This window comes from Mobula birostris, chromosome 4, assembly GCF_030028105.1.
Source record: "Mobula birostris isolate sMobBir1 chromosome 4, sMobBir1.hap1, whole genome shotgun sequence".
Taxonomy (NCBI): domain Eukaryota; kingdom Metazoa; phylum Chordata; class Chondrichthyes; order Myliobatiformes; family Myliobatidae; genus Mobula; species Mobula birostris.
The window spans coordinates 121,914,244-121,942,158 of NC_092373.1; the positions used below are offsets into that span (position 1 = coordinate 121,914,244).

General features: G+C 44.1%; 1 protein-coding gene across 2 annotated transcripts; it reads right to left on the minus strand.

The window, feature by feature from the left end:
• ppid (peptidylprolyl isomerase D) lies at positions 1-27,915 on the minus strand. 2 transcript variants are annotated; one of them, XM_072255997.1, is made up of 10 exons: positions 27,821-27,915; positions 23,078-23,218; positions 22,838-22,944; positions 21,829-22,017; positions 15,062-15,184; positions 10,800-10,906; positions 3,926-4,073; positions 620-706; positions 411-453; positions 1-287 (listed from the first exon to the last, which is right to left on the minus strand). In XM_072255997.1, exons 1-10 carry the CDS (start codon positions 27,861-27,863, stop codon positions 199-201), a joined length of 1,077 nt encoding a protein of 358 aa, XP_072112098.1. In that variant the 5' UTR covers positions 27,864-27,915; the 3' UTR covers positions 1-198. The 2 variants fall into 2 exon arrangements, with proteins under 2 accessions (XP_072112098.1, XP_072112099.1); XM_072255998.1 differs by lacking the exon at positions 27,821-27,915 and adding an exon at positions 27,207-27,337.

The following is a 27,915-nucleotide window of genomic DNA, read 5'->3' on the forward strand; positions in this document are numbered from 1 at the left end:
TTTATTTTAATATTTTAACAATTTTATTACACATGGCATAATTAAATTTCAATGTTTATTCACCATCTAGTCTCTTGTTTTCTATAGACAAAACACATTATCTGACAGACAACAGACCCAACAAACAGAAGTGCCCAAGAAAATGGAGACCAAAAAAAAACTAGGCTATTTTGAACTGTTTAAAAAAAAAACAAATTCTCAAGCAAACATTTTTGCATAAGCTGCCTTTTCCTTCTCTTTCTCTTCCTTCTTCTTTTGTTTCACCCGGAGTATTACGTTGTTTATAGCTGCAAGAATTTAACAAAAAGAAAAGCATTTAATATTTGTGAGCCAAGGAAAATTCTAATTTATTTTCTCTGCTACTCTTGCCAGCATCAGAAACAAATTTCTGAATGATTTTTACAACTTGCCTTTGTCTTCAGGTGTTATTTCCTGAGCTTTCTTAAGATCACCCTACAGAGGGGGAAAAAAATAAGTTACTCCTATGTTATACTAGTACCTTTTAAGTGCTTAAATCTCTTCTCAATTTATTCCAAATTGGCAATGTCTTCTGTAAACAATTGTGATTAAGAGATAAAGAAAAATACGCCAATCATAACAAGGTAATGTGCTACTGTACCAGTGCCTGGTCATAATCCTTCTTTGCTTGCCAAGCCTGTGCCCTTCTATAAAGTGCCTTCGTGTTTGATTGATTAATCGTCAAAGCCTTTTAAAAAGAAAAGAATTAGATAAGAGATCAGTTTCCTGTGATTTATTAAACTTCAGCTTTGCAGTGTCAAAGCAAAGCAGGGTAAATTTACTTTGAACTTTGAAATGGAGTGAATGAACAATTTTACAGGAGTTATCTTTTCACTCTATAAATGCACCATAGCTTATACCACTTGGCTGTGCAGCAGAGAGATGGTGGAGACAAACTCTCAAAAGCACTCTCACCACAGAAGCCACAGTAACGATATACATTATGGCGGCCATTGGGAAGATTATTGAATAAAATATACACTAAAGAGAAAAATAATCCAATCCTACAAAAAACTGAAATGATACCAAGAAAAACTGCTCTTTAATGCCGACATTTAACCACATGAACACATATACTCTCCCACACATTCTCGCCTGAACCACATCCCATGGTAGTCTATTGTGCTGTCTGAAACACTAAAACATGGATGAGGCTTATAAACGCTGAGTATAAAGGTAAGTATTTGCTTCACGTCCTCCACTGGGACAAAACACTGCTAGGATTAGGAAGGGGGCTATGTGAACCAGGATGGAAGACGTGGGGAAGTGCAGGAGGGTGCCTCTATGAGTAATATGGCTCCTAAGGATGCACCTCATGGGCAGAGAACCTCTGCAGCGTCCATTGCATATGTATCTCCAGATTTAAATTCTGTAAAAAGTATTCTTCGCCAAATTGGCGTCAGGCTAAGCATTGTGGGAGGTGTGTGCGCGCACGGAATCTGCCTTCTGAAGTTTCCAATTCAGAGCCGGATGGTCCTTTCAATGGTATTAATATGGAATTGCCAAGTAACATCTCTTTTCTGGCCCTGGGAGCTTACATTTACATCCATAACACTATTAATGTGCATCGCATGACAACTAAGATCATCATTATAAGCTTAACACTGCGCAAACATCAGAAAATATAGTGTTGATATTGACAGAAAAGTGCATCGCTGAAGACAGGCACGGTTTTAACCAGAGATGATTACAGAAATTTCTCCAAGCTATAGCAATTTTTAGACTTTTATTTTATTTCAAGATGCAGCACAGAACAGGCCCTTCCAGCCCAACGAGCCACACAGCTCAGCAAACCCGGATTCAACACTAGCTTAATATGGGACAATTTACAATGATCAATTAACCTACCAACTGCTACGTCTTTAGATTGTAGGAGGAAACCAGAGCACCCAGAGGAAACCCACACGTGGTCACGGGGAGAACTTACAAACTCAGTACAAACAATGGCGGTAAATGAACCTGGGTTGCTGTTACTGTAAAGTGTTCTGCTAACCACTACTACAGATGACATCGGAATTGGACTCTGATGCCCCGAGCTCTATTAGTGTAGTGTTATCTGCCACACTACTGTGGCATCAGTACAATATGTAACTTGATCTAAATTCTAGGCAAAGAGTTCCCAGGACTTTTCCACAATCACATGGCCACTGAGTGGCCAAAGCTCTATATGCCTAATAAAGTCATCTCTTGAGCGCAGAGGTCTCCAATACCTAGGTTCACGTACATTAAAAGAATATAATTTCTAGCACCAGAATACAGACTGGGTGGAATGTATGCTGCAAATTCCCATTTTTCAAAAGCATTTTTCCTGACTTGGGAATTTCTAAGATGGTATTTTTAACTAGGACATGGAGACAACATAATTGGAGTCCTACTTAGCAGTCCCTCGAAGCAAAGAGCTGAAAACTTTGGGCTAAGTGGGTGGGGAAAGGTTCAGAACTCAGGCTGATGTGTCGTAAAGGGGGAGAATCAGAATCAGGTTTAATATCACCAGCATGTATCACGAAATTTGTTAACTTACCAGCAGCAGTACAATGCAATACATAATAAATGTAGAAAATAAATAAATTACAGTAAATATATATGCATATTAAATAGTTAAATAAAAATAGTGCAAAGAGAAATAATAAATAAGTGTGCTAGTGTTGAATGCACATTCATGGGTTCAATGTCCATTCAGAAATGGAATGGCAAAGGGGAAGAAACTTCCCAAATCGCTGAGTGGGGGCACATGGTGATGAACACGGAAGTAAGGATGACCTCCTTTAGATACAGCCAATGGGACCACCTTCACTAAAAGGACAGCAGCGATTAGAAAGGCAACTTACTTATCATCCCTGACACCTGTTTCTTTCCAAAACATAATATTCTTTCAGATACAAAATCTGCTTTCGTGCCCAAAGTGCAACTGAAGAACAACAGATCATCCTACTGATATACGTTTTCAGAAACAGAGTATTTTTAGGTAGTGGGAGATCAAAAGATATTGGTATTCAGTGGGACCCAAGTGCCTTTGTACATAAATCAGTGGAAGCTAACATTCAGATACATCAAGCAATTAGAAATCTAAGCTGTATTTTGGCTATTGTTGCAAGATTTTATGGATAGATGAGCATAAGAACATAAATGTTCTAATTATACGGATTATACGGAGCAGTAATACAACCAGGCCTGGAATATTGCTTGATAACCTTGTCTCCCTACCCAAAGAATAGAGAGCAGCGAAGGTTCACTGGATTGATTTCTGGGATGGGGGGGTGGTTTGGCTGGGCCTATACTCCTAACTTTGGAGGATGTGAGGTGATGTCGTTGAAACATACAGAACTTTTTTAAGATTGAGAGGATAGATGCAGGTATGCTGCTTTGCATTTCTAGTAAAAAGAATCACAACAAGGTGCTGAAGACCAAGCCAAGGAAAAACTACTTCACCCAGAAGGTAATGAATTGTCAGAATTCTCTATCCAAGATCTCTGTGGTACATTAATAACAGAAGACATTTTAAAATTATTTGTATATTTGAAAAACAAACAGAATGTAAGAAAATTGTGCTATTAACTTATTCACCATCATTTAGCTGAATGCAGATTAAGTATGAGGTACTGAACTATCAGTTCCTGCTTAAAGCATCTTTTCAGCTCCTAATTAGATGTCATTTATTTTATCTTTTGAAAATTTGCATACAAAACCATTAATCATTGAGGTTTCTTGATCGATCCTCTTCAACTTTTCCCATCAGAATTTTTTTTGTTTACTTTATTCTAAAGTTGTTCAAATAAAAGAAACTTCCATCCATGGGAAAAAGTTTCCCCTGTAAACCAATGATTAACATCATGGCAAAATCATATTATAATTTAAATTTTAAAAAACTCTTTTGCAACAAAGATAGAAGCTTCAGGTAAACACAAACCTCATCACAACTTTCAATGGCACCATCCCAGTCAGAAATTTTCAGCTTGCAGGCAGCTATGTTCAGATGACAACTTAGTGCAACAGAATCCAGTTTTGTAATCTCTGCTGATTTTTGATTAATTTCATCTCTTAATGCGTCTATATATCTTAAAGAGAAACATATGAAGATTAAAATCAGTCACTTTGGAAAATTCGAACAAATTTAAAACAGGAGTACTTTCAGAACCACTTACATAGCCATTCCCATCATTCCCCAGGTAAATGACATCTTTTAAAACACTTGCTTGCAATTTTCTCCATTTGTCCACTTCACTTTCTGCCTAATCCATTTACTGCTATGTCCTTTCTATCTACCACACCTGAAAACATGCCCTTTTCCCCCTTCAATTGGGACAAGTTTAAGTGAAAGCCTTACCAAAATAAAACTGTGACCTTCAATCTGCTATCAAGAAACTATTCCAAAAGAATATCATGGCCCAGCCTGATCCAATACTCACCCACATTCATATATGCAATTTTCAAGCAACTGTTTCAGGAGGACGGAGAGAAAAATCTGTATGATGTTCACTGTCATTTCCCTATAACATACACGTGTAAACTCAGCCATAAGACTAATGAGGAGAATTAGACCATTCAGTTCATCGAGTCTGCTCCACCATTCCATTATAGTTGATTTATTATCCTGCACCTTCCAACTTGCGTCCAGAAATTCCAGCCATTGCTGTTCTGTCATTATCCCTGCTAGTGTTCCCTTCCAATCAACTTTAGCCAGATTCTCTCTCATGCCTCTGTAATTTCCTTTATTCTACAGTAATACTGATACATCTGACTTTAGCTTCTTGCTCTCAAACTGCAGGATGTATTCTATCAGAGTCAGACTTGACTTAACGACTCAACAACAACAATTTGTAATGTCAACAAAGATATGAACCCGTTCAGCTCAACCTATGTTTCTATAATTACATTTCCAGGTGGGGGAGGGGTTTATTTGATGCTGCGACCTAGCACAGCAAGACTGCAACCAAGTTTCCAGCAGCTTATCCACTACGTCATTCACCATAGATCTGGTTCAGCAACTTGATCTCTTCCAGGAATCTGCTGCTGGGATCCTCAAAATATAAATTATCAGAGCATGTGGCTTCCTTTCACTTTCAGAATTCATCATTGTGGATCATCTGGTTTAGAGCCCAAGAGTAAAGAAAGGACATTTGCATTTGTGCATGGGGCTCGGAGTCCCACTGCTTGTTTTATATTGTGTTTTAATTTTTTAGTGTTATCTTCTGGACCAGAAAGGTACGTTGTCTAGCATGGCTCCACTCAGCAAAATGAAGTCAGAAACCCCCATCAGGTTGACTAGATAATATAGACCTTTATGATCAATACTTGGAGTGCAATATGCACAAACAAGGAGGTGATCTGGTATAACTCCTTGGTAGATAAACTGAGGTATATTCAATGGAAAAGATATACTGACCTACTCCAAAATACTTGGCACTTTGGAGATGATGTTTATATTTTTATTTCATCATGGGATATGGTGTCACTGGCCTTCATTGTCCACTATGGTCTTCCATATTGGAGGGAAGTTAAAATTCAACCACATTAGTAAGACCTTAGTCACCTACAGTACAGTGCAAAAAGTCTTTGTCACACGTAAAAACAATCTGTAAAGCGAAAATGCTTTCAAAAATAATGTAATGAAAAATTTCTAAATACCAAAAAAACTACAAAGAGCAATAAACAGTAAAAAGCTAAATCATATCAATATTCGGTGAGACCACCTATTGCCTTTAAAATCGTCTGGAAGGCTGTTCCAAGCACCTTGGAGAACGTGCCACAGTTACTCTGCAGACTTTGACTGTCTCGCTTGCTGCTGTCTCTCCAGGTAATCCCAGACCCCCTTGACATTCTTGAGATCAGGGCTCTGTGGAGACCATACCATCTGTTGCAGAACTCCTTGTTCTTCTTTTTGCTGAAGACAGGTCCTTATGACCTTGGCCTTTCGTTTGGGGTCATTGTCCTGCTCCAGATTGAAGTTGGGACCGATCAGGCACCTTCCTGATGGTATTACATGATGGATGAGAATCTACTTGTACTTCTCAGCATTGAGGATTCCATTACTTCTGGCCAGATCACCAACTCCATTTGCAGTAATACAGCTCCAAACCTCCACTGTGCTTCACTGTTGGCTGTAGGCACTCATCCATGTTGCACTCTCCAGGTCTCCTACAGACAAATTGCCTCCTGCTTGAACCACAAATTTCAAACTATGACTGGTCAGTGCAGAGCACTTGCTGCCATTGTTCAGCACCACAGTCCTTGTGTCTTTGTGTGTAGGTGATTCTCCACTTCAGAGGAATGGCATTTTGGCAGCAACTCTTCCATGAAGACCACTTATGACAAGACTTGTCTGGACTGTAGAGGGCTGTATTTGTGTTCCAGTAGTTTTTGTAAGATCAGAACCGAGCACAGTGCTGGACTTTGTCCGATTTATAAGAGACTTCTGCTCAATGCATCTCTTGCCTGCTGCACTCAGCATGTTGGCTGTTTGTCCGTCCTGTTGGGAGCAGTCTTTCAATGATTCTATAGCGTTTCTTCAATTTATTGCAAGACCTTGATGGGAATTATGTTCAAGCCTCTGAATAGTAGCCATTGTTGGGAGTACAAATTACAACAGGTGATAGAAAAGGCATTTTTATGGCCAATATTACGATATAAAATACAAAACATCATAATATAATGATAGTCAGAGGGATTTCAATATGCAGGTAGATTGAGAAAATCAGCCTGATATTGACTCCCTAGAGAAGGAATTTATATAATACCTACTAAATAGCCTTTTTGAGCAACTAACACACATCAAAGTTGCTGGTGAGCAGGCCAGGCAGCATCTCTAGGAAGAGGTACAGTCGACGTTTCAGGCCGAGACCCTTCGTCAGGATTAACTGTAGGAAGAGTTAGTAAGAGATTTGAAAGTGGGAGGGGGAGGGGGAGATCCAAAATGATAGGAGAAGACAGGAGGGGGAGGGATGGAGCCAAGAGCTGGACAGGTGATTGGCAAAGGGGATATGAGAGGATCATGGGACAGGAGGTCTGGGGAGAAAGACGGTGGGGGGGGGGAACAGAGGATGGGCAAGGGGTATAGTCAGAGGGACAGAGGCAGAAAAAGGAGAGTGAGAGAAATAATGTGTGTATAAAAATAAATAACGGATGGGGTACGAGGGGGAGGTGGGGCATTAGCGGAAGTTAGAGAAGTCAATGTTCATGCCATCAGGTTGGAGGCTACCCGGACGGAATATAAGGTGTTGTTCCTCCAACCTGAGTGTGGCTTCATTTTTACAGTAGAGGAGGCCGTGGATAGACATGTCAGAATGGCAATGGGATGCGGAAGTAAAATGTGTGGTCACTGGGAGACCCTGCTTTCTCTGGCGGACAGAGCATAGATGTTCAGCAAAGCGGTCTCCCAGTCTGCGTCGGGTCTCGCCAATATATAAAAGGCCACATCGGGAGCACCGGACGCAGTATATCACCGCAGCCGACTCACAGGTGAAGATGTGTTTAAGAGCAGAGTTGATAGTGGAGGAAGGGAAGCCCCTTTCTTTAAAAAAGGAAGACATCTCCCTCGTCCTAGAATGAAAAGCCTCATCCTGAGAGCAGATGCGGCGGAGACGGAGGAATTGCGAGAAGGGGATGGCGTTTTTGCAAGAGACAGGGTGAGAAGAGGAATAGTCCAGATAGCTGTGAGAGTCAGTAGGCTTATAGTAGACATCAGTGGATAAGCTGTCTCCAGAGACAGAGACAGAAAGATCTAGAAAGGGGAGGGAGGTGTCGGAAATGGACCAGGTAAACTTGAGGGCAGGGTGAAAGTTGGAGGCAAAGTTAATAAAGTCAACGAGTTCTGCCCTCCTGGCACTTATCCGTGTAAGCGGAACAAGTGCTACACATGCCCTTACACTTCCTCCCTTACCACCATTCAGGGCCCCAAACAGTCCTTCCAGGTGAGGCAACACTTCACCTGTGAGTCGACTGGGGTGATATACTGCGTCCGGTGCTCCCGATGTGGCCTCTTATATATTGGCGAGATCCGACGCAGACTGGGAGACCGCTTTGCTGAACATCTACGCTCTGTCCGCCAGAGAAAGCAGGATCTCCCAGTGGCCACACATTTTAATTCCACTCCCATTCCCACTCTGACATGTCTATCCACGGCCTGAAACGTCGACTGTACCTCTTCCTAGAGATGCTGCCTGGCCTGCTGCTTTGATGTGTGTTGCTTGAATTTCCAGCATCTGCAGTATTACTGTTGTTTGTGTTTTTGAGCAACTTGTGGTTTTTCCGCTAGGAAAAAGACAATTCTGGATGTGGTGTTGCTCACTGAACCAGATTTGATTAGGGAGCTAAAGATAAAAGGAACCCTTAGGAGACAGTGATCATAATATGACAGATTTCACCTTGCAGTGTGAGAGGGTGAAGCTAAAATTGGATGTATTGGTATCACAGTTGAGTAAAAACACAGGCATGAGAGAGGAACTGCCCAAAGATGAATTGGAAAGGGACAGGAGCAGGGATGATGGCACAGCAACAATGCCTGGAGTTTTTGGAACTAATTTGGAAGAAGCAGGATCAGTCCACCTGAAAGAATCTTTCTAAAGGGAGGATGAGGCAACCGTGGCTGGTAAGGGAAATCAAAGACAGCATAAAAGCAAAAAGGGCATACAGTATAGCAATAATTAGTGGGAAGCTTTTACATACCAACAAAAGGCAACTAAACAAAGCAATAAAGAAAGAAAAGCTGAAATAATGAAAGAAAGGTAGCCAATAATATAAAAGAGTATACCAAAAGTTCTTCCAAATATATTAAAAGTCAAGAATGGACATTGGGCCGCTGGAAAATGATGCTAGAGTGGGAGCAATGGGGAATACAGAAATGTTGACACATTGAATATGTATTTTGTATCAGTCGTCACTGTGGAAATCACTAGCAATATGCCAGAAATACAAGAGCCAGGGGGCAGAAGTGAGTGCACTCATTATTACTAGGGAGAAGGTGCTTGGGAAGCTGAGAGGTCTAAAGATTGGGAAGTCACCTGAACCAAATGGACTACATGCCAGATTCTGAAAGAGGTAGCTGAAGATTGTGGAGCATTAGTAAAGGTCTGTCAAGAATCCAGATTCTGGAATGATTCCAAAGGACTAGAAAATTAAGGGGGCGAGGCAAAGAAAATTTTAGGCCAATTAGCCTAAACGATTAGAATCTATTACTAAGAATGAGGTTTTGGGGTACTTGCAGGCACATGACAAAAATAGGCTGACCTTGGCATAGTATTTTAAAGGGAAAATCTTGCCTGACAAATTTGTTGGGATTTTATTTTATTTTATTGAGATACAGCACAGAACAGGCCCTTCTGGCCCTTCGAGCCACGCTGGCCAGCAACCTCCCAGTTTAATGCTAGACCAATTAACCTACCAACCAGTAGATCTCTGGACTATGGGAGGAAACCGGAGCACCTGGAAGAAACCCACTTGGTCACGGGAAAATTGTACAAACTTCTTACAAGCAATGGCCAGAACTGAACCCAGGTCACCTGTACTATAAAGCATTGTGCGAACCACTACACTACCCTGCCACCCCAGAATTCTTTGAGGAATTAACAGGCAGAATAGATACGAGAGCCAGTAGATGTTGTTTACTTGCACTTTTAGAAAGCTTTTGACAAAGTGCCGTACTTGAGGCTGCTGAACAAGATAGGAGCCCACGATATTGCAGAAAAGATAGAAGGTTAACTACCTGGCAGGAGACAAAGAATGGGAATAAAGGAGGCATTTTCTGATTGGCTGTCAGTGACCATTGGTGATCAGCAGGGGTTGGTGTTGGCATTGCTTCTTTTGACGCTATATGTCAATGATAAGGATAAGGGAATCAATGGCTTTGTGATCAAGTTTGCTGACAATACAAAGATAGATAAAGAGGCAGGTAGAGCTGATGAAGCAGGGAGTGAGCAGAAGGACTTGGACAGATTAGGAGAAAGGGCAAAGAAGTGGCAAATGGAATATAGGAGAAAGTATGGTCATGCATTTTGGTAGAAGAAATAAAAGAGCAGACCATTTTCTAAACAGAGAAGAAGTTCAGAAATTGAAGGTATATAGGGACAAGGAGTCCCAGTGCAGGATTCCCTAAAGGTTAACTGCAGGTTCAGTTGGAAGTAAGGAAGCAAATGCAATGTTAGCATGCATTCTGAAAGAACGGAGGCCTTTTAAGACATTGGTCAGACCACATTTGGAATATTATCAGTACTTTGGGCCCCATATGCAAGGATGTAGAGTCATTGGAGAGGGCCCACAAAAGGTTTACAAGACTGATCTGGGAATCAAGGGTTAGAGTAGGAGGATTATTTGATGGCTCTGGACTTGTTATCGCTAGAGTTTAGGAGAATGAGGGGGAGGGGTGATCTCACCGAAACCTGCCATACACTGCAAGGCCTGGATAGAGTGGATATGGAGAGGGTTATTTTCAATAGTGGGAAAGTTTAGGACCAGAAGGCACAGCTCCAGAATAGAAAACATCCTTTTAGAACAGAGATGATGTGGAATTTCCAGAAGGTGGCGAATCTGTGAAACTCACTGCTATAGATGGCAGTAGAGGGCAAGTCACTAGATATATTTAAAGGAAAGGTTGATAGGTGAGGGTGTCAAAGGTTATGGGGGGGAGAAGGCAGGAGAATGCAAATGAGAGGGTAAGTCAGCCATGATCAAATAGTGTAGCAGACTTGATGGGCTGAATGCCCCAATTCTGCTATGTCTTATGATCTAATGGCCAGCACAACCTCCAGTTCAATTAAGTCTATCAGCATATCCCAGCCTCGCATAATTACCTTAAAGCCTTGGAGTATTTCTTGTCTGCCATAATCCAGTTCTGGGATTTAAAGAAGTTATTCCCAAGATTCTTTAAGTCTTCTGCAATCCGAAAAACGGTATCAATCTGTTTAAATAATTTTAATAAAGTTTGGTCATTCTATGAAAATATGTTGAAACAATGAACATACAGATTAGAAGAAGAACCTCACATGCTCTATCCCAGTTACGCTTCCAAATTATTGCTTTAGCTATTTTTTCATTTTTGTCCTCTTACAGCACTTCTAAATAGCTGAATTGTCTCATCAGCAGAGTGAAGTCTGCCCATAACAGGGCACATAGCAGCCCTGTGACTTTTAGAAGTCACCCTCAAAGGAAAATAGTTAAATGGCTCCCAAATTTTTTGACTCAGTTTCCCTTGGGTTTAAATTTTTTTGTGTTCTGCTACAGTGCTGAAAATTTAACAGCTTAGAAATCAACGGAATTATAGAACTCACTCTCCAAAGTATTTATGTTACATCCAGCTTTCTACTGTGTACTTATGCACCTAGTTTAGCATCGAGCCCTAAATTTGAGATCAATGGGATTGGCATGTTCAAAGGAAATAAGATGTAAAAACGTAGCAGTGATTCTTGTAACACTTCTTAAAAACAAGACATGAAAAATGCTAAGATTTTCAAAAGTTGCTCAATTCAGCAAAATCTAAATCAATTCTATCCTGCCCACTAATAAAATCAATATCTATATTCTGTAGCTGCATTTAAAAAGCACTCTATTGCTGGAATTCGAATAGTTGCTTTATGTTTCGTTTCATATCTTTGCTTGATCAATGTCAAAATGGTTCCACTATTTCGATGTATTTAACCTGTACACCAACTGTGGTGTAGAGAGATCAAAATGATCAATTTGTGTCAGCAGTTCCAGGAATCACGGAATTCTGAACCACTAATATAGCACATTAATCATGCTTGTTTCAGTGAGCAAGTGGTGATTCTGATCGTGTATGACACACACAGCTGTGTCAGCGAAAAGCCACAAAGGCCAGAGGGTGTCTTCAACACCACGCCATAGTGGGCTCAAGAATACATACAGAGCGCAAAAATCAGCAGCTTTTCTTCATGTTCTTCACCATGAACCTGGACTTTTAAGGGCAAAAAGTTCTACGATATAATTTTCCTCATATTTCGGATCAGCAGATTCAACACGGGCACACATTTTGTTGATGAGGACAAAGCACTTAACTTCCAAAGTTGTGCACCATCAAACCCCCTAAATGTCGTATGAAACAAATTCCAGTTTGGTTTTAAGCGACACAATAGCGAGAATTCTCATGATCCCCCAGCTGGCAAATAGGATTCAACTGAGCTTTGTGGATTTAATTCTTAGTCTGGTTAATAGGAGCAGAATTAGGCCATTCGGCCCATCAAATCTTCTCCAACATTACATCATGGCCGGTTTATTATCCCTCTCACCCCATTCACCTGCCTTCTTCCCGTAATCTTTGACTCCCTGATTAATAAAAAACCTATCACCCTCCACCTTAAATATACCAAATGACCTGTCCTGCACAGCCATCTGTGGCAATGAGTCCCACAGATTCACCACAAACTGGCTGAAGAATATTTTCATAATCTCTGTTCTAAATGGACATCACTCAATTCTGAGGCTCTACCCTCTGGTCCTAGACTCCCCCACTATCGGAAACATCTTCTCCATATTCACTCTATCCAGATCTTTCAATATTTGATAGGTTGAAATGGGATTCCCCATCTCTCCCCCCCATTCTTCTAAACTCCAGTGAGTACTGGCCCTGAGCTATCAAATACTACACTTAGTTAAACCATTCATTCCAGGAATCATTCTTGTGAACCTTCTCTGGACCCACTCCAATGCCAGCACATCTTTTCTTACACAAGGAGCCCAAAACTGCTCATAATACTCAAAGTATGGTCTGACCAATGCCTTGTAAACTCTCAGCATTACATCCCTCCTTTTATATTCTAGTCCTCTTGAAATAAATGCTAACATTCCATTGCCTTCCTTATCACCTACTCAACCTGCAAGTTAACTTTGAGGGAATCCTGCACGTGGACTCCCAAGTCCATTTGTACCTGATTTTTAAATTTTCTCCCTGTTTATAAAATAGTTCACACCTTTATTCTACCAAGTGCATGACCACGTACTTCCCTACACTATGTTCCATCTGCCCCATCTTCCACTTCTGTTGAAGTAGACTCCCTGCTTCACCACTACCTCCCCCGTCTACCATTATATCATTCGCAAATTTGGCCACAAAACTATCAATTCCATTGTTCAAATCATTGACATATAACGTAAAAAGCTGTCCCAACACCAACCCCTATGGCACAACACTAGTCAGTGGTAGCCAACCAGAAAAGGCTCCCTTTATTATTACTTTACTATCTGCCTCCCACCAAACAGCCAATCCTTTATCCATGCTAGTACCTTTCCTGTAATACCATGGACTCTTGTTAAACAGCCTCAAGTGAAAATCCAAATAAACAAAATCCACCAATTCTCCATTGTCTACTGCTTGTTATTTCTACAAAGAATTCCAACAGATTTGTCAGGCACAATTTTCCCTTCAAAAAAAACTATGATTACTTTAACCATTGTCACCTGCCTCCAAGTGCCCTGAAACCTCATCCTTAATAAGTGGGGGGGGGGGGGGGGGGGGACAAATGGACAAGAGAATCACAGAGGGAGTGATCTCTGCAAAATGCAGAGGGAGGGGTGTGGGGGGGGGAGATAAAGATGTGTTTGGTAGTAGGATCCCGTTGAAGATAACAGAAGTTGTGGAGAATGATGTGTTGGATACGGAGGCTCAGGGGTGGTAGATAAGGACAAGTGAAACTGTCCTTATGTTAAGACGGCGGGAAGATGGGGTGAGCACAAACATTTGGGAAATGGAGGAGATGTGGGTGAGGGCAGCATCAATGGTGGAGGAAGGCAAACTCCACTCTTTGAAGGAAGAAGACATTGCTGGTGTCCTGGAAAGAAAAGGAACAGATGTGGCAGAGTCAACAGCATTGAGAAAAGGGAATAGCCTTTTTATAGGCTGACAGTGGGAAGAGGTATAGTCAAGATAACAAGTGAGAATCAGTAGGCTTATAAAAGATGTCAGTCAACAGTTTTTCTCCACAGACAGAGAGATTGAGAAAGGGGAGAGAGGTGTCAGAAATGGACCAAGTGAATTTAAGGGCAGGGTGGAATTTCGAGATAAAGCTGATGATCTTGACAAGCTCAGTGTGGGTGCATGAAGCAGCACCAATGTAGTTGTCAATGTAGCAGAGGAAGATTTAGGGAGCATTACCATGGAAGGTTTGGAACATGGACTGTTCTACATAATCAATGAAAAGACAGGCATAGCTGGAACCCAGGCAGGTGCCCAAGGAATCCCAAAGTCTGGAGAAAGTAGGAGCCAAAGGAAAAGTCATTGACAGTGCAGACCATTTCTACCAGATGGAGAATGATGGTGATGGAGAAAGAAGCAGAGAGCTTTAAGACCTTATTGATGGGGGATAGAAGTGTATAGAGACTGGACATCCATGGTGAAAATGAGGTGGTCAAGGCCAGGGAATTGAAAGTTAATGAGGAGATCATGAGAAGTGTTGCGGGGGCAGTTGGGAGGGACTGAACCAAGGGGATAGATAAAGGTAAGAGAACACGAGTTCAGAGTGCAGGCAGACTCAATGGGCCCCAATGGATACCCCTCGAGTCTGGAGAAGGTGAGAACAGCTGAAGGAAAAATTGTCGAGGGTGAGGGTCAGTTCTGCAGAATTTTTGTATCCCATATTTTTGGCTAGCTTAGCTTCATATTTCATCTCTTCTGTCTTTATGGCTTTTCTTGTTGCCTTCGGTTGGTTTTTGAAAGGTTCCCAATCCTCTAGCTTCTGACTAATCTTTGTTATATTACATGCCCCCTCTTTTGCTTTCAGATCGTCTTTGACTTCGCTTGTCAGCCACAGTTGCCTCATCCTCCCTTTAGAATATTTCTTCGTCTTTGGGATGTATCTATCCTGCGCCTTCCTTATTTCCCCCATAAACACCAGCCATCAGACAAGGAATGAATGGGAACATTTAATTACTAACCTTTGGTTAAGCTGGGAGATACGGTTACCATTCACAATTCTCATCTAGTGACCTCCCACTCAACAATGAAAGAGCACAAGACTAGGCATGAATTTAAGCTGTTAACAATTGCTTTTGGAGTACACACAGGTTTCCTGGATAATATATTTCGAAAGAGCTACAAACTTACATTAGTTATATCTTCATCATTATCTTCTGGAAAGTCTGGGTATGCATCCCCTGATCCATCAGAAGGAGCAAGACATAACTCATCTCCTTCTTTAAGTTCACCACAGTTTTCTATAATACATTGCTGCAGAAATGCAAATACACCTTTAGTAAACAGCAGAGCACAGGTTAAATGTTGACTGTATTAAGAATATTCGGCAAATGAAAACATTTACTTTTATCAGAGACTCATATTTCAGTTTCTTTCATTACAAAGTAGGACAGGTTTATTATAGGATATACTATATACTATATTTCTAGAAATTGTTCTCAAAACATATGCCACAACTTTAAAGTTTGTGATGTCCAGTAACAACTCGAATATATGAAGTAAGACTGCAGATAACATGAAAACTGGTGCAGCCTTACAGCGAGTCAATGCTGATTGGCCTCCAATCTAACACCCCATACCAGCGACGACAGCAGTGAGTTAGAAGATGGCAGCAGCGAGCAGTACATCAGCTCGAGGCCAGGGTATCAAGAACACTGTCAGGCTGACAGTGCGAGACCAGAACGGGGGCACCGGCTTCACCCGAGAGACCTTCATCCGGAAGGTCTTGCTGGATTGCTGCGGATTTACGCCCGATGACATCTACTGCGTCCAGGACTTCGCAGGCTTCTTCGATGTCACTTTCCGGCAGGCTGCAGGGTGGCAGAAGCTGTACCAGCAGCTTCAGCTGAAGGGGACAGAGGCGCCGCTGTCGCTGCTGAAAGCACAGCCCCTCTTTGCAACGGCTACGCAACAGGAAAGGACAATCACGGTGCACATGTTCAACCCGCACGTGCCAGTGGTAGATGTCCTTACGTTCCTCGCTCGGTATGTGGAGAGCGTAGGAACACCAGCAGACGTGAAGGACGGGCTGGGAATCTGGACCAGCAAACGGCAGGTGAAGGTGAAGCTGAGGTTGGATTCCAACGGCGGCATCATCCACCCCCCCTCCGTCTTCGCCATCGGAGGGAACCGAGGGTACATGGTGTACGCGGGACAACCCAGGGTGTGCCGAAACTGCGGCAAGGAAGGGCACATCGCAGCCCAGTGCAGGGTGGTGATGTGCAAGAACTGTAAAATGGAAGGCCACCTGACCAAAGACTGCACGCAGGCCAAGGCCTGCAACCTCTGCGGACAGGCCGGCCACCTGTACAGAGCCTGCCCGAAGCGTGGGGGCACCTACGCACAGGCGACCAGGGGAGGTGCTGGCCCTGAAAGGGCCCAGGCTGATGCGGACGTACCCGCCAGCGCTGCAGATGAGGCACCCGACAGGACGGAGGACGAGACCAGGGAGGAGGGTGCAAGCACCCCAAGACCTGCCACCCCACTGCAGACCCTCCAGGACCAGGCAAACGACGAGCAGGAGTCCATGGAGGAGGGGAGAGCTGAGGCGGAAACCGAATGGAAGGTCGTGAAACGAAAAAAGACCCAAAAGGCGGCGGCCAAGCGACAGAAGGCGGAGCAACGCCAGAAAAGGGCAGGGAACCACGCAGCCCCTGGTACCCTGTCCTCTTCAGAGGAGGAAGGAGTTGGGGGAGGCCAGCAGCCCCGGCGGAAGAAGCGGCTGGCAGAACAGGTGGAGAGGAGGAGAGAGAGGGGAGAAAGTCTGCTGGCCACCCCCCAAGTACAGGAGGCGGAGAGCAGCAGACGCACAGAGCTCCGGGAATCCGGGAGCAGAGCCACGGCTGGTACCCAGCAGCCGGAAGGGGAAGCAGCCCAGGAAGTCAGCAACCCCCCGGGCCCAGACCCAGAACCAGAACCAGAACGGCCACACACGGAGGAGTACTACCAGCAGTACCTGAGCCCACAGGAGGTGGAAAACTTCACAAAGGCGGTGGGGATGAAGGCTCAGGATGGCAAGAGTGAGGACGGAGAGCAGCCAAAATAAAAGACTTAACGATGGCAGACCTTAAATTGGCGTGCTTGAATGTGCGAAGTTTGAAGAGTACTGGGCGATGCGTCAGCACGCTCCAGTACCTAGACACTGTAAAGGCCGATGTGACCTTCCTCCAGGAGTGTGGACTACCACATCTCCGTAACTACCGGAGGTGGTCACGGTGGTGGAAAAAAGGTTTGTCGGTGTGGTCGGGGGGCAACGATTGTCGCGCTTCCGGCCTGGGGATTCTGCTGCGGGGAGGCAACTTCTCAATCACCCAAGTTAAAGAGGTGGTTGCGGGGCGCCTCCTGGTAGCAGACGTCAAATACCGGGGCACTCCGCTCCGGCTGATCAACATGTACGCCTCCCCCGTGCGGAGCGAGCGGCTGGCCGTCTTCGAGCAGCTCCCACAGCTGCTGGTGACGACCCAGCCGGTCGTTCTGGCCGGAGACTTCAATTGCACCATTGATGCGGCTGGAGGACCCGGCAGTGCCGACGGCAGGCTAGACAGTACCTCTAGACTCCTGAGGGAAATGGTGAAGACAGCCAAGCTGCGCGACGCCTTTGGCACCCCCACAGGTGGAGCACAGCCGCAAGCCACCTGGACACGATCGGACGGCTCAGCCCGCTCCCGGATCGACTTCCTCTTCCTGTCTGAGTCCCTCATGGTCAGGTCCACCGACGTCACGCCGGTGTTCTTCTCTGACCACTGCCTTCTGAGAGCCACCTGTCACTTACGGGAGGACCAGAAGGCAGGCAGGGGGACGTGGAAGCTGAACGTAAAGCTGCTGACCCCAGAGAACATCGAGGAACTAGAGATGGAGTACACAGGTTGGAGAACCTTGAAAGCCTTCTTTGATTCCCCGGTTCACTGGTGGGAAGCCACCAAGGAGAACATTAAGAGGTTCTTCATCCGCAAGGGTATTCAGAAGGTAAGGCAGGAGCAGAGGGAACTGCGTAAACTCCAGACAGAGTTGCAGCAACTTCTCCTTCTGCAGTCGAAGGGGGTGGATGTCAGGGAGGAACTGCGAGAGGTGAAGGGCCGGCAAGCCCAGCACCTCGCCGCTGAATCCTCCAAGATCATCTTCCGATCAAGGGTCCAAACCGTGGAGCAGGACGAGACGTGCTCACGCTTCTTCTTCCAAAAGGTGCACAGGGGGAGCTCTGTGATCCACAACCTTAAGGAAGAGGACGGCTCAGTCGCGTCCTCGCAGACCGACATACTGAGGACCTGCAAGTCCTTCTATGCCGGTCTGTACGAGGAAAAGGCCACAGAATCCACAGCCTCCCGCAACTTCCTGTCGTCTATCACGCAGGTCTTAGACGACGGCAAGCGGGAGAGTCTGGATCAGCCACTGACCCTGGACGAGCTGACAGGCTCCATCCGTTCCTTCGGGTCGGGTAAGACTCCCGGAAGCGACGGCTTACCGGCCGAGTTGTACTCGGCTCTGTGGAACTGGATGGGCCCAGACCTGCTGGAAGTGTACAACGCTATGCTTCTGGCCGGCAGTATGTCTGAGTCCATGAGGAAGGGCATCATCACCCTCATCTACAAGCAGAAGGGGGAAAGGGAGGACATTAGGAATTGGAGACCCATCTCTCTCCTGAATGTGGACTACAAGATCCTGTCCAAGGCTATCGCCAACAGGGTCAAGTCTGCTCTGGGACAGGTGATCCACCCGGACCAAACCTGTGCTGTACCGGGCAGGAAGATCTCAGACAGCCTCGCGCTGCTGAGGGACACCATCGCCTACGTGCAGGACAGGGGGGTGGACGCCTGCCTGGTCAGCTTGGACCAGGAGAAAGCCTTCGACAGGATATCGCACACGTACATGGCGGACGTGCTCTCCAAAATGGGATTTGGGGAGGGAATCCGGAATTGGATCAGACTGCTCTACACAGACATCCGTAGTGCAGTCCAGGTCAACGGGTGGGAAACAGACAGCTTCCCCATCAGGTCTGGAGTCAGGCAGGGCTGCCCCCTCTCCCCTGTCTTGTTTGTCTGTTGCATAGAACCCTTTGTGGAAGCCATCAGGAGGGATGAGGGCATAAGAGGGGTGACGCTGCCAGGCAGTGGAGGGACCCAAGTGAAAACCTCCCTGTACATGGACGACGTCACCGTCTTCTGCTCTGATCCGAGGTCAGTTCGCAGGTTGATTGGCACCTGCGAACAGTTCGAGCTAGCGTCGGGGGCCAGGGTCAACCGCACGAAGAGCGAAGCCATGCTCTTTGGCAACTGGCCCGACCGATCCAGCGTCCCCTTCACCATCAGGTCTGACCACGTGAAGATGTTGGGGATCTGGTTCGGAGAGGCTGAGGCGTGCAACAAGAACTGGCAGGAGCGGACTGCCAAGGTGAAACAGAAACTGGGACTGTGGGGAGGGCGCTCCCTGTCGATAACGGGCAAGAACCTGGTCATCAAGTGTGAGGTGCTCTCAGGGCTGCTGTACTTGGCGCAGGTCTGGCCCGTCCCCCGCTCCTACAGCTCGGAAATCACCCGGGCTGTCTTCAGATTCGTCTGGGGATCCAAGATGGAGCGGGTGAGACGGACCGCCATGCACAAGTCCCTGGACAACGGGGGCAAGAACGTCCCCAATGTCGCCCTCACCCTGATGGCCAGCTTCGTATGTGGCTGCATCAGGTTGTGTGTAGAGCCCAGGTATGTGGGCACCAAGTACCACTATGTGCCCAGGTTCTACTTGTCGCCCTGGCTGCGAAGGATGGGTCTGGCCCCACTCCCGCGCAACGCCCCAGTCAGCTGGTCGTTGCCGGCATACCTATCCCACGTAGCAAAGTTCTTCCAGGAGAACGCCTTTGACCACAAGGCCATCAGGCAGTGGTCGGCACGAAGTGTCCTGCAGGCACTGCAGGAGAAGGACGTGATGGACACAGTGGGGTGGTTCCCTGAGCAGACTGTCCAGTTCATCTGGCAAAATGCCTCATCGCCAGATCTCACCAACAGGCACCAAGACCTCGCCTGGCTGGCGGTGAGAGGGGCCCTCCCAGTCAGAGCCCTCCTGTACGCCCGGAACGTCATCTCCGCACCCCACTGCCCACGGGAGGACTGCAGTGAGGAGGAGTCTGTGACCCACCTCTTTGCACACTGCCAGTTCGCAAAGAGGGTGTGGAGGAGGATGGACGGGCTAGTGTCACGTTTCATCCCCAGCAGCTGCGTGACAGAGGACTCTCTGATCTACGGGCTGTTCCCGGGGACGCACACGGAGACCAACATCCGGTGCTGCTGGCAGATCATCAACTCGGTGAAAGACGCTCTTTGGTCAGCCCGAAACTTGGTGATCTACCAGCACATGGAGATGTCAGTGGGAGAATGCTGCCGACTGGCACACTCTCGGCTGCAGGAGTACGTGCTGAGGGACGCACTGAAACTTGGTGCAGCCACCGCAAGGGCCCGGTGGGGAAGGACCACAGTATAGGTTTCTCCACCCGTGGGAGTGGGAGGGGTCGGTGGGCGAGGAGTATACCCCTCAACAATGAGATGCTAAGCTGAACTACTGGAGTGCCACGTGGGTGGCTATAAACACGGGTATTTTACTGAGTATAATGGAAACGTATGTAAAGGATGAAAAGTTATTGAATGGTTTATTGTATATATTTATTTTTGAATAAAGTATATTTTGAAATAAAAAAAAAATACGCTACTATTGGGCAGAAGATGGGTAGAACAATTGCAGATGAAATTTAATCCTGATAGGCCTGAGGTGATGCACTTTGTCAGGATTACTAAAGATATGGCATATACAATGAATGGGAGAGCCCTAGGGAATACTGATAAACTGGGACCACAGTGTACAAAACCAAAGAACCCCAAAATGGAAGACATATGGGGATGTTGCCTTTGTTAACCGAGGCAGAGAACCAGAGGCAGGAGGATATGGTACAATTTTATAAAACACAGGTTTGACCACTTTATACAGCTCTGCTCCCCACACTATAGGAAGGATATAATTGTACTGGAGAGGCTGCAGAGGAAATTCGTGAAGATATTGTCTGGGCAAGTGTGGTTCAATTATGAGGAGTGACTGGATAAACCAGGAATGTTTTTCTTGAAGCCAAAGAGAATACAAAGGAATGGGGGCATAACTAGAGCAGACAGTGGGAAACTTTTCCCCAGAGCAGAAGTATCTAAACTAGTGGGCGAAGGCTTAGCAAAAGGTTTAAGAAGTTCAGAGGGGATTTGGAGTAAAAGCATTTTTAACCCAAGGATGATGTAAACCTGGAACTCACTGAAGGTTCGTTCACAACATTTAAAAAATATCAAGAACACTGAATCACTAAGGCAAAGAAAGCAACTAAAAAGTGCTCTAAATGGGATTTGACATGAGCACCATAGCCTTTCTTTCCATGATAAAAGAAGATTTAAGTTACAAGCAACCTTCCAATGTCAAATGGGACAAGGCAAAGATTAAAATGGCTTGACCAAGGGTCTCAGACTTGAAGCATCAATTAATTTCTTCTTTCGTAGATGCAGTCTGACCTGCTGAGTTTTTTTCCTGAATTTCTGTCAATATTTTAGATTTAAGTATTTGAGGTTCTTTGGATTTTCAGTCAAATAGTCGTGTCTCTACAGATATTGTTATACTTGTAAAGTTATTTAGCATTTGTCACTGAAGGCCAAGAAAACCATGACTGGTGAACACATTTCTAGGTTACATCTCCATTACTAAAAATTGATAATGCTTCTGCAACAAACTCAAAAGCAATCTGCTCAGAATTGGTAGTTAAAAGTGAAATTGTCAAAAAGCAAGAGTAAAAATTGTATTCTAAAACTTACATAAAATATCGGTCATCAATAATCCCAAAAGATATATCTGGACCTGTTCTTTTTTTTTGATGTTCTTCTCACCTTTACAGGCTTCTCAGCTTTTACTTCAACATTTTCCAGCATCTTTACCACTCCCAATCCTTTCAATGTCTGACCAAAAACCACATGTTTGTTGTCTAGATGAGGAGTAGGCACCGTTATGATGAAGAACTGCGAGCCATTGGTGTTTGGTCCTGCATTGGCCATACTAAGAAGTCCTACTTGGTCATGCTGCAGGAGGAAGGTAAATAACTTCATTGAAAATATATACAAGTGAGATCCAAGGAAACTATACAAATTGCAATGCTACTTATAACTGTACATGAGGGTGCTTATATGTTAAGAGTGGCACGGTAGTAGTTAGCACAACATTTTACAGTACAGGCAATGCCAATTCAATTCCTGCCACTGTCTGTAAGGAGTTTGTATATTCTCCCCATGACTGCGTGGGTTTCCTCCAGGTGCTCTGGTTTCCTCCTACAATCCAAAGGTTGGTATTTTGAATAGTCATTGTAAATTGTCCCCTGACTAGGCTCGGATTAAATCGGGGATTGCTGGGCAGCACAGCTCAAAGGGCCTATTCTGTGCTGTATCTCAATAAATAAATAAACTTATAAATGAGGGCGCATTACTAAACTACAGCAGAAATCATAATAGCATTACTTTGGCTCTACCTTTTAAGTAAAGTTATTTATGTTATACTTATTTCATAGTATGTCTGCTGACACATTTATTAATGCAGTTAATTCATCAATGTGTGAAATCCCCCGTCACATACAATTACTGACAGTGTTCTTTTGAATATCTTTCAGCAGCTTTTGCTAACGATTAGAAATATAAATCAGCAAATGTTCTAAGAGGACATCGGAATTAGTTAAGAGAAATGCAGAACTTTGTGCTCAACTGAGTATCAAAGTTCCCTTTACTCTACCCAACGCTTACAAACCTCACATTTTACATACTCTGTGGTAAATCTACATTGCCTACTCAGCAATACAGTTACTGGTCCAGTTAGTACACATGTTCACAACACACTCAATTGCTTTTTAACCTTGTAATGAAAATTTTCATCTTCAAATTTCTCTCCATAGATACTTTCTCCTCCAGTTCCATTGTGATTGGAAAAATCTCCTCCTTGAATCATAAACTTCTTTATAACTAAAAAGATTGAAAACAATTGAGTAATTATTTGTAATAGTCATTTATTTTTTAAACAATAATCTTCTATTCAAAGTTAAACTTGAAGCTCATTACATTCGTTTATAGCGTCCATGTTAAGCAACTGACTTACTCCTGTGGAAGGGGCAGCCTTTGAAATGCAGAGGTTTTCCAGTGGTCGGCCCAACTCCCTTCTCTCCAGTGCATAATGCTCGGAAATTTTCAGCTGTTTTAGGACAAACATCGGCAAAAAGTTCCAGAACTATCCGCCCAACTACAAGAATAAAGATACCAGAGATTTCAGATAAATGGATTATTTAAAAAATCTAAAACATTTTAGACAATGAAACTTAACGGGAAATTTAACATTTCAGCAGTCTACGTTCATCTACAGTTCATCTACATATACCCATTAACCCTGTCCAGCTTCCTTTCTGTAAACATTATCCTCATAAAGCTGAGCCATCAGCTTTGAGGATTCTGTATTGAGAGAAGGCATATAGGACAAAAAAACTTTTTCTTTTTGATGACCGTGGAAGAATTTTCACCAATTTACCAGAACACAACCTCAATGGCCTGAATGGCCACCTTTTTGTCCTATTATCTATGTTTAAAGCAGAATTGCATATCACAAATGTAATTCTGGTAAATTACACAAACATGACTTTACATGACTTACATGACTTTAACCATTACATTATTGAACTTTTACCACTGTTTCCACAGAGATTTTGTGCTCCATGAAACTATTGAGAGCCATAATATCAAAAACACAACAAAACACAGGAGTACAGACATCATTTGAAATCTAGTTCATGTGCAATCAATTTTCCTTCAGCTCGTAAGGAAAATACTAATAGCATCATTTTAGGCTATAAACTATATCAAGCCTTTTTGAGTTAAGACATCTCAGTTCTGTTCTCATGTGCTTGGCAGATACATAATCAAATTATTCTAAAAAATACTGTTTGTCAGTAAAAAGTATTTGTATTTATTTTATTTCTTACATCCAAAGGAGTAAAAATCTTTATGTTGTATCTCCGTCGCAATGTACACACAAAATGTGGGAGGATATTATCCAAGCACTAAAATTGTGTACATAATTGTATTGTATACATGTATATACAGTCAGATCAATGTGTATTGATAAATCCGATGGCCTGTTGGTCCTGGCCTTAATGCAACAGTACTGTTTGCCAGATGGTAGCAGCTGAAACAGTTTGTGATTGGGGTGACTGGAGTCCCTGATGATCCTTCGGGCACTTTTTATGCACCTGCTGCTGTAAATGTCCTGAATAGAGGAAAGTTCATGTTCACAGATGCGCTGGGCTGTCCGCACCACTCTCTGCAGTTGCCGTACCAGGCGGTGACACAGCCAGTCAGGATGCTCTTGACAGTACCCCTGTAGCAAGTCCTGAGGATCTGGGGACTCATGCCAAACTTCTTCAGTTGCCTGAGGTGAAAGAGGCACTGTTGTGCTTTTTTCACCACACAGCGGTACATACAGTCCAGGTGAGATCTTCGGTGATGTGTATACTGAGGAACTTTAAACTACTCACCCTCTCAATTACAGTCCCATTGATGTCAAAAGGGGCTAGTCTGTCTCCGTTCCTCCTGTAATCCACGATCAACTCCTTCCATATATTCCATGGTGTATATATTTATAGATACTATGAATTTTAATAAGGGAACAATGAGTCCCAAAAACAAAGGTGCAAGCACCACAGCAGTTTGACACATGGTGTGCACTAAATTCAGTAAATTGTCCAGTCTTGCCTCCAACACCTGTACTAACTCATTACGGGAAATATGAGTTCAACTGGCTTCAGCATCACAATATGAATGAGCCATGAAGTGTGGCGAGGTTTTTCTAGCAGTTAAGCATCAACCAGTTTACACTAAGACCTTTACCAGAATTACATTTTAAATTGCTAATAATTAATTTTATTTTGATGTAATGATTTAAAAATCTCCAGTTTCCTAACCCCACCAAATCAAGAATTCCTGTTCAAGTCAAATTCAAGCCGGCTCCGTACAAGATCAATCCAGCTAGAACGGCAGCAAATGGAAGAAAACACTGGAATATTGGTGTTAAACGTCCAATGATATCTGAAGCATAGGTACACAGAGTTATACTTGTACAAAACACTACTCTGGTCACCACACTAGAGGAAGCATGTGACAGCGCTACAGGGGATTTAGAAGATTCACCAGAATACTCCCTTGGAGGAAGTACTTCAGCTGGCAAACCAGATAGGCTGACGTTGTTTTTCTTCAGTGAAGGCTTGTGAGGTGAATGGGGGGGGGGGGAGGGGGAAGGAAGAGTGAAAATGGCATGCCTAAATGAGGTATACAAAGTTACGAGTAGCAAAGATAAGAGTGAGAAACCATTTTTACTTTAGATTTCTATAACCAGAGGACAGAGGAATACAGCAAGAGGAAGGGATTAAAACAGGATTTGAGGAAGATTATTTTCACCCAGAATACTTCTGAAATGGTAGAATGCATTACTCGAGGAGTTGGAGGAGAAAAATATTCTCACAACAATTAAGTTGTTATTAGATGAGCACTTGAAACATTGTGGCCAACAAGACTTCAGGCCAAGTGCTGGATAAAGGGATAAGTATACAGAGACATTTGAAGGCTGGCATGGACGTAGTGGGCAGAGGAATCTGCTCTGGTGCTATATGACTCTAAGGCCATTGCCTTGCCCTTCAGCTTTAGCTCTAAATTATCCTCAGGGTACTTTCCATGCAACCTTTGGAACAATGCCGGATGGATGCACAGGAGATTACTTTTCTTAGCTGAGGAGTCAAGAGCCAGGAATAAGACTCAGAATAAAGTGTAGACCGGTTAAGATTAAGATGAGAAATTCCTTCACTCAGAGTAATAAATCATTGGCATTCTTGCCCCAGATGATGTGGAGGTTCAGATATCAGTTCATTCAAAACAGAAATCAATAGATTTATGCTCAATCCCCAGATGTAGCTCCAGGAATTTAATCCAGAATGTCAGTGAAGTCTATGTATCCTTTTTCCCTACAATAATACACTTCAGTCAAAGAGTGATTAATTTGTATACGTTATCAAGTGAGAATTGCACAGTGTTATTGCCAACTAACTTGCAATGTTTCCTATAACCTGGTATCCCTTTAGTTGTAGATCTTGCCAACCAAGCACCCTTCCAGACTTTAACTCCAAAACTATTTATTTTGATGTCACTCTCAGATCCAGTTGATTTTGCCCTTCTCTTCTAAACCCAATCAGCATACTTCCTCATCCAGAAAGATTCTATTCTTCACTTCTATTGCTTCAATGCCACTTTCGGGAGAAATGAATACACTCAAAGTCTATCAACACTCCCTAGAGCCTTGCTCCCTTGGATACTGATATTCACTTGTTCATGTCCACTGGCATCCATCCCTCTTCCTAAACAGATTTCCCATGAAACCAGCCATAATGCAATACTTCCTCTTTTCCCAAAGTCCAAGCCATAAACACTCTAAGCAAATCTGCAATGTATTTATACAGGCTCTCAAACAGAATACCATACTCAATGTTTACTTTGCAGCCATCTTTCCAACATGCAGGCAATGTGGTTAGGCTTAACAATGGATATTCTAATTAACCAAAATGGGCCACATTGCTGAATGTTTCTCTTCATTGCATTGACATGTGAGAACCCATATTTTTAAGCGATTGATCATTCTAATTCTGTCTGGACTTGATACAGTTCCAATTAAATTTAACATGCGCTCATCCACCTGTGTTTAATCTTCCTACTAGCTCTGACAGTTCTCCTTTACGTTTTCCCCAAACCTGATCAGGTTACGGTTGCGCTTTCGCCTATCGAGACTTTGAGTCATTTAACGACTCGTGCATTCTAACTTGTCACGCATTTGCCCTCTGTTCCCGTTTCCCTCCACCTTACGACCCGTTTACCTCAGATGATTCCTAGTTTGGATGATTTGGAACATTAGCCGAGCCCCAGCCTCCACGTGCTGCCCGACTTGCTGAAAATTTAAGCCTAAAGCAGTCCTTTTCGACCTTTGAAAAACCTTCCACATCTCAGAATGCCCCAGAGCCCTCACGCACGAAGCTTTCCTCTCCGAACCTAAACCAGTGGGCAATTATTTTCGTTGGCAGGACGAGGCGCAATCTCCAGCCACTAAGGGGCAGGGAGCGTCTGCTTGCTGGCGAGGATTAAGGAGCCCGCCGGCCTGCAGCCAAAACACCTCCGACCTCCGGCCCCCAGCTCCCTACCTAACTCGCCCGCCATGCTCACGTCCAGAAAGACCCGCGGGTTGGCCGCATTAGCGGGCTTCACTTTGGGAGAAGGACTCGCCATTCCGAACGACTGCAGCCGCGCACACACACACACAAACGATTTCCGCTCACACTCGAACGGATATCCGCTCACACGCTGCGAAAAAATCCTCGGCGGTTTGATTTAACACTCAAGTGAAAGTGTGCGAACTCCTGAAGCGTTTAAGCCGAACCGAACGGTCAAGTGCGTTTTTTTTAAAGAGCAAGATTGAAGGAAGAAATTGAAAGCTAGTGTGCGGTTTCAGCAAGTAGTTGCGAAAGCCTTGCATGTAGGAGGATTAGAGGACAGTTTTTGTTTCAACGTTATAAATTTGTAATGAGACTGCAGTAGGAAAGCTGTCTGTAGGTCTGGCCTTCCTTCCTAAGAGAAGGGTATATTACGAACAGCGAGGGTAAAGCAATAGTTTGCTAGATAAATCCCTGAAATTATGGGTGTGCCATACCAGGGATGATTATGTCTAACTTGTTTTGTGTTTGGAGGAAAGAGGGGTGAACGCATTGAAACACGCAAAATTCTTGTTACTGAAAATGCAGGGATAATGTTTTCCTACCGAAGGGTTTCGGCTCGAAACGTCGACTGTACTTTTTTTCCATAGATGCTGCCTGGCCTCCTGAGTTCCTCCAGCATTTTGTGTGTGTTGCTTGG

Coding starts and splice junctions, on each gene's coding strand:
- ppid (XM_072255998.1), bottom strand. CDS start 27,291: ATGGCGAGTCCTTCTCCCAAAGTGAAGCCCGCTAATGCGGCCAACCCG. Junction 22,018..22,837: donor ATGAAAATTTTCATTACAAG/GTTAAAAAGCAA, acceptor TTCCTCCTGCAG/CATGACCAAGTAGGACTTCT. Junction 288..410: donor AATAACACCTGAAGACAAAG/GCAAGTTGTAAA, acceptor AAATTCTTGCAG/CTATAAACAACGTAATACTC.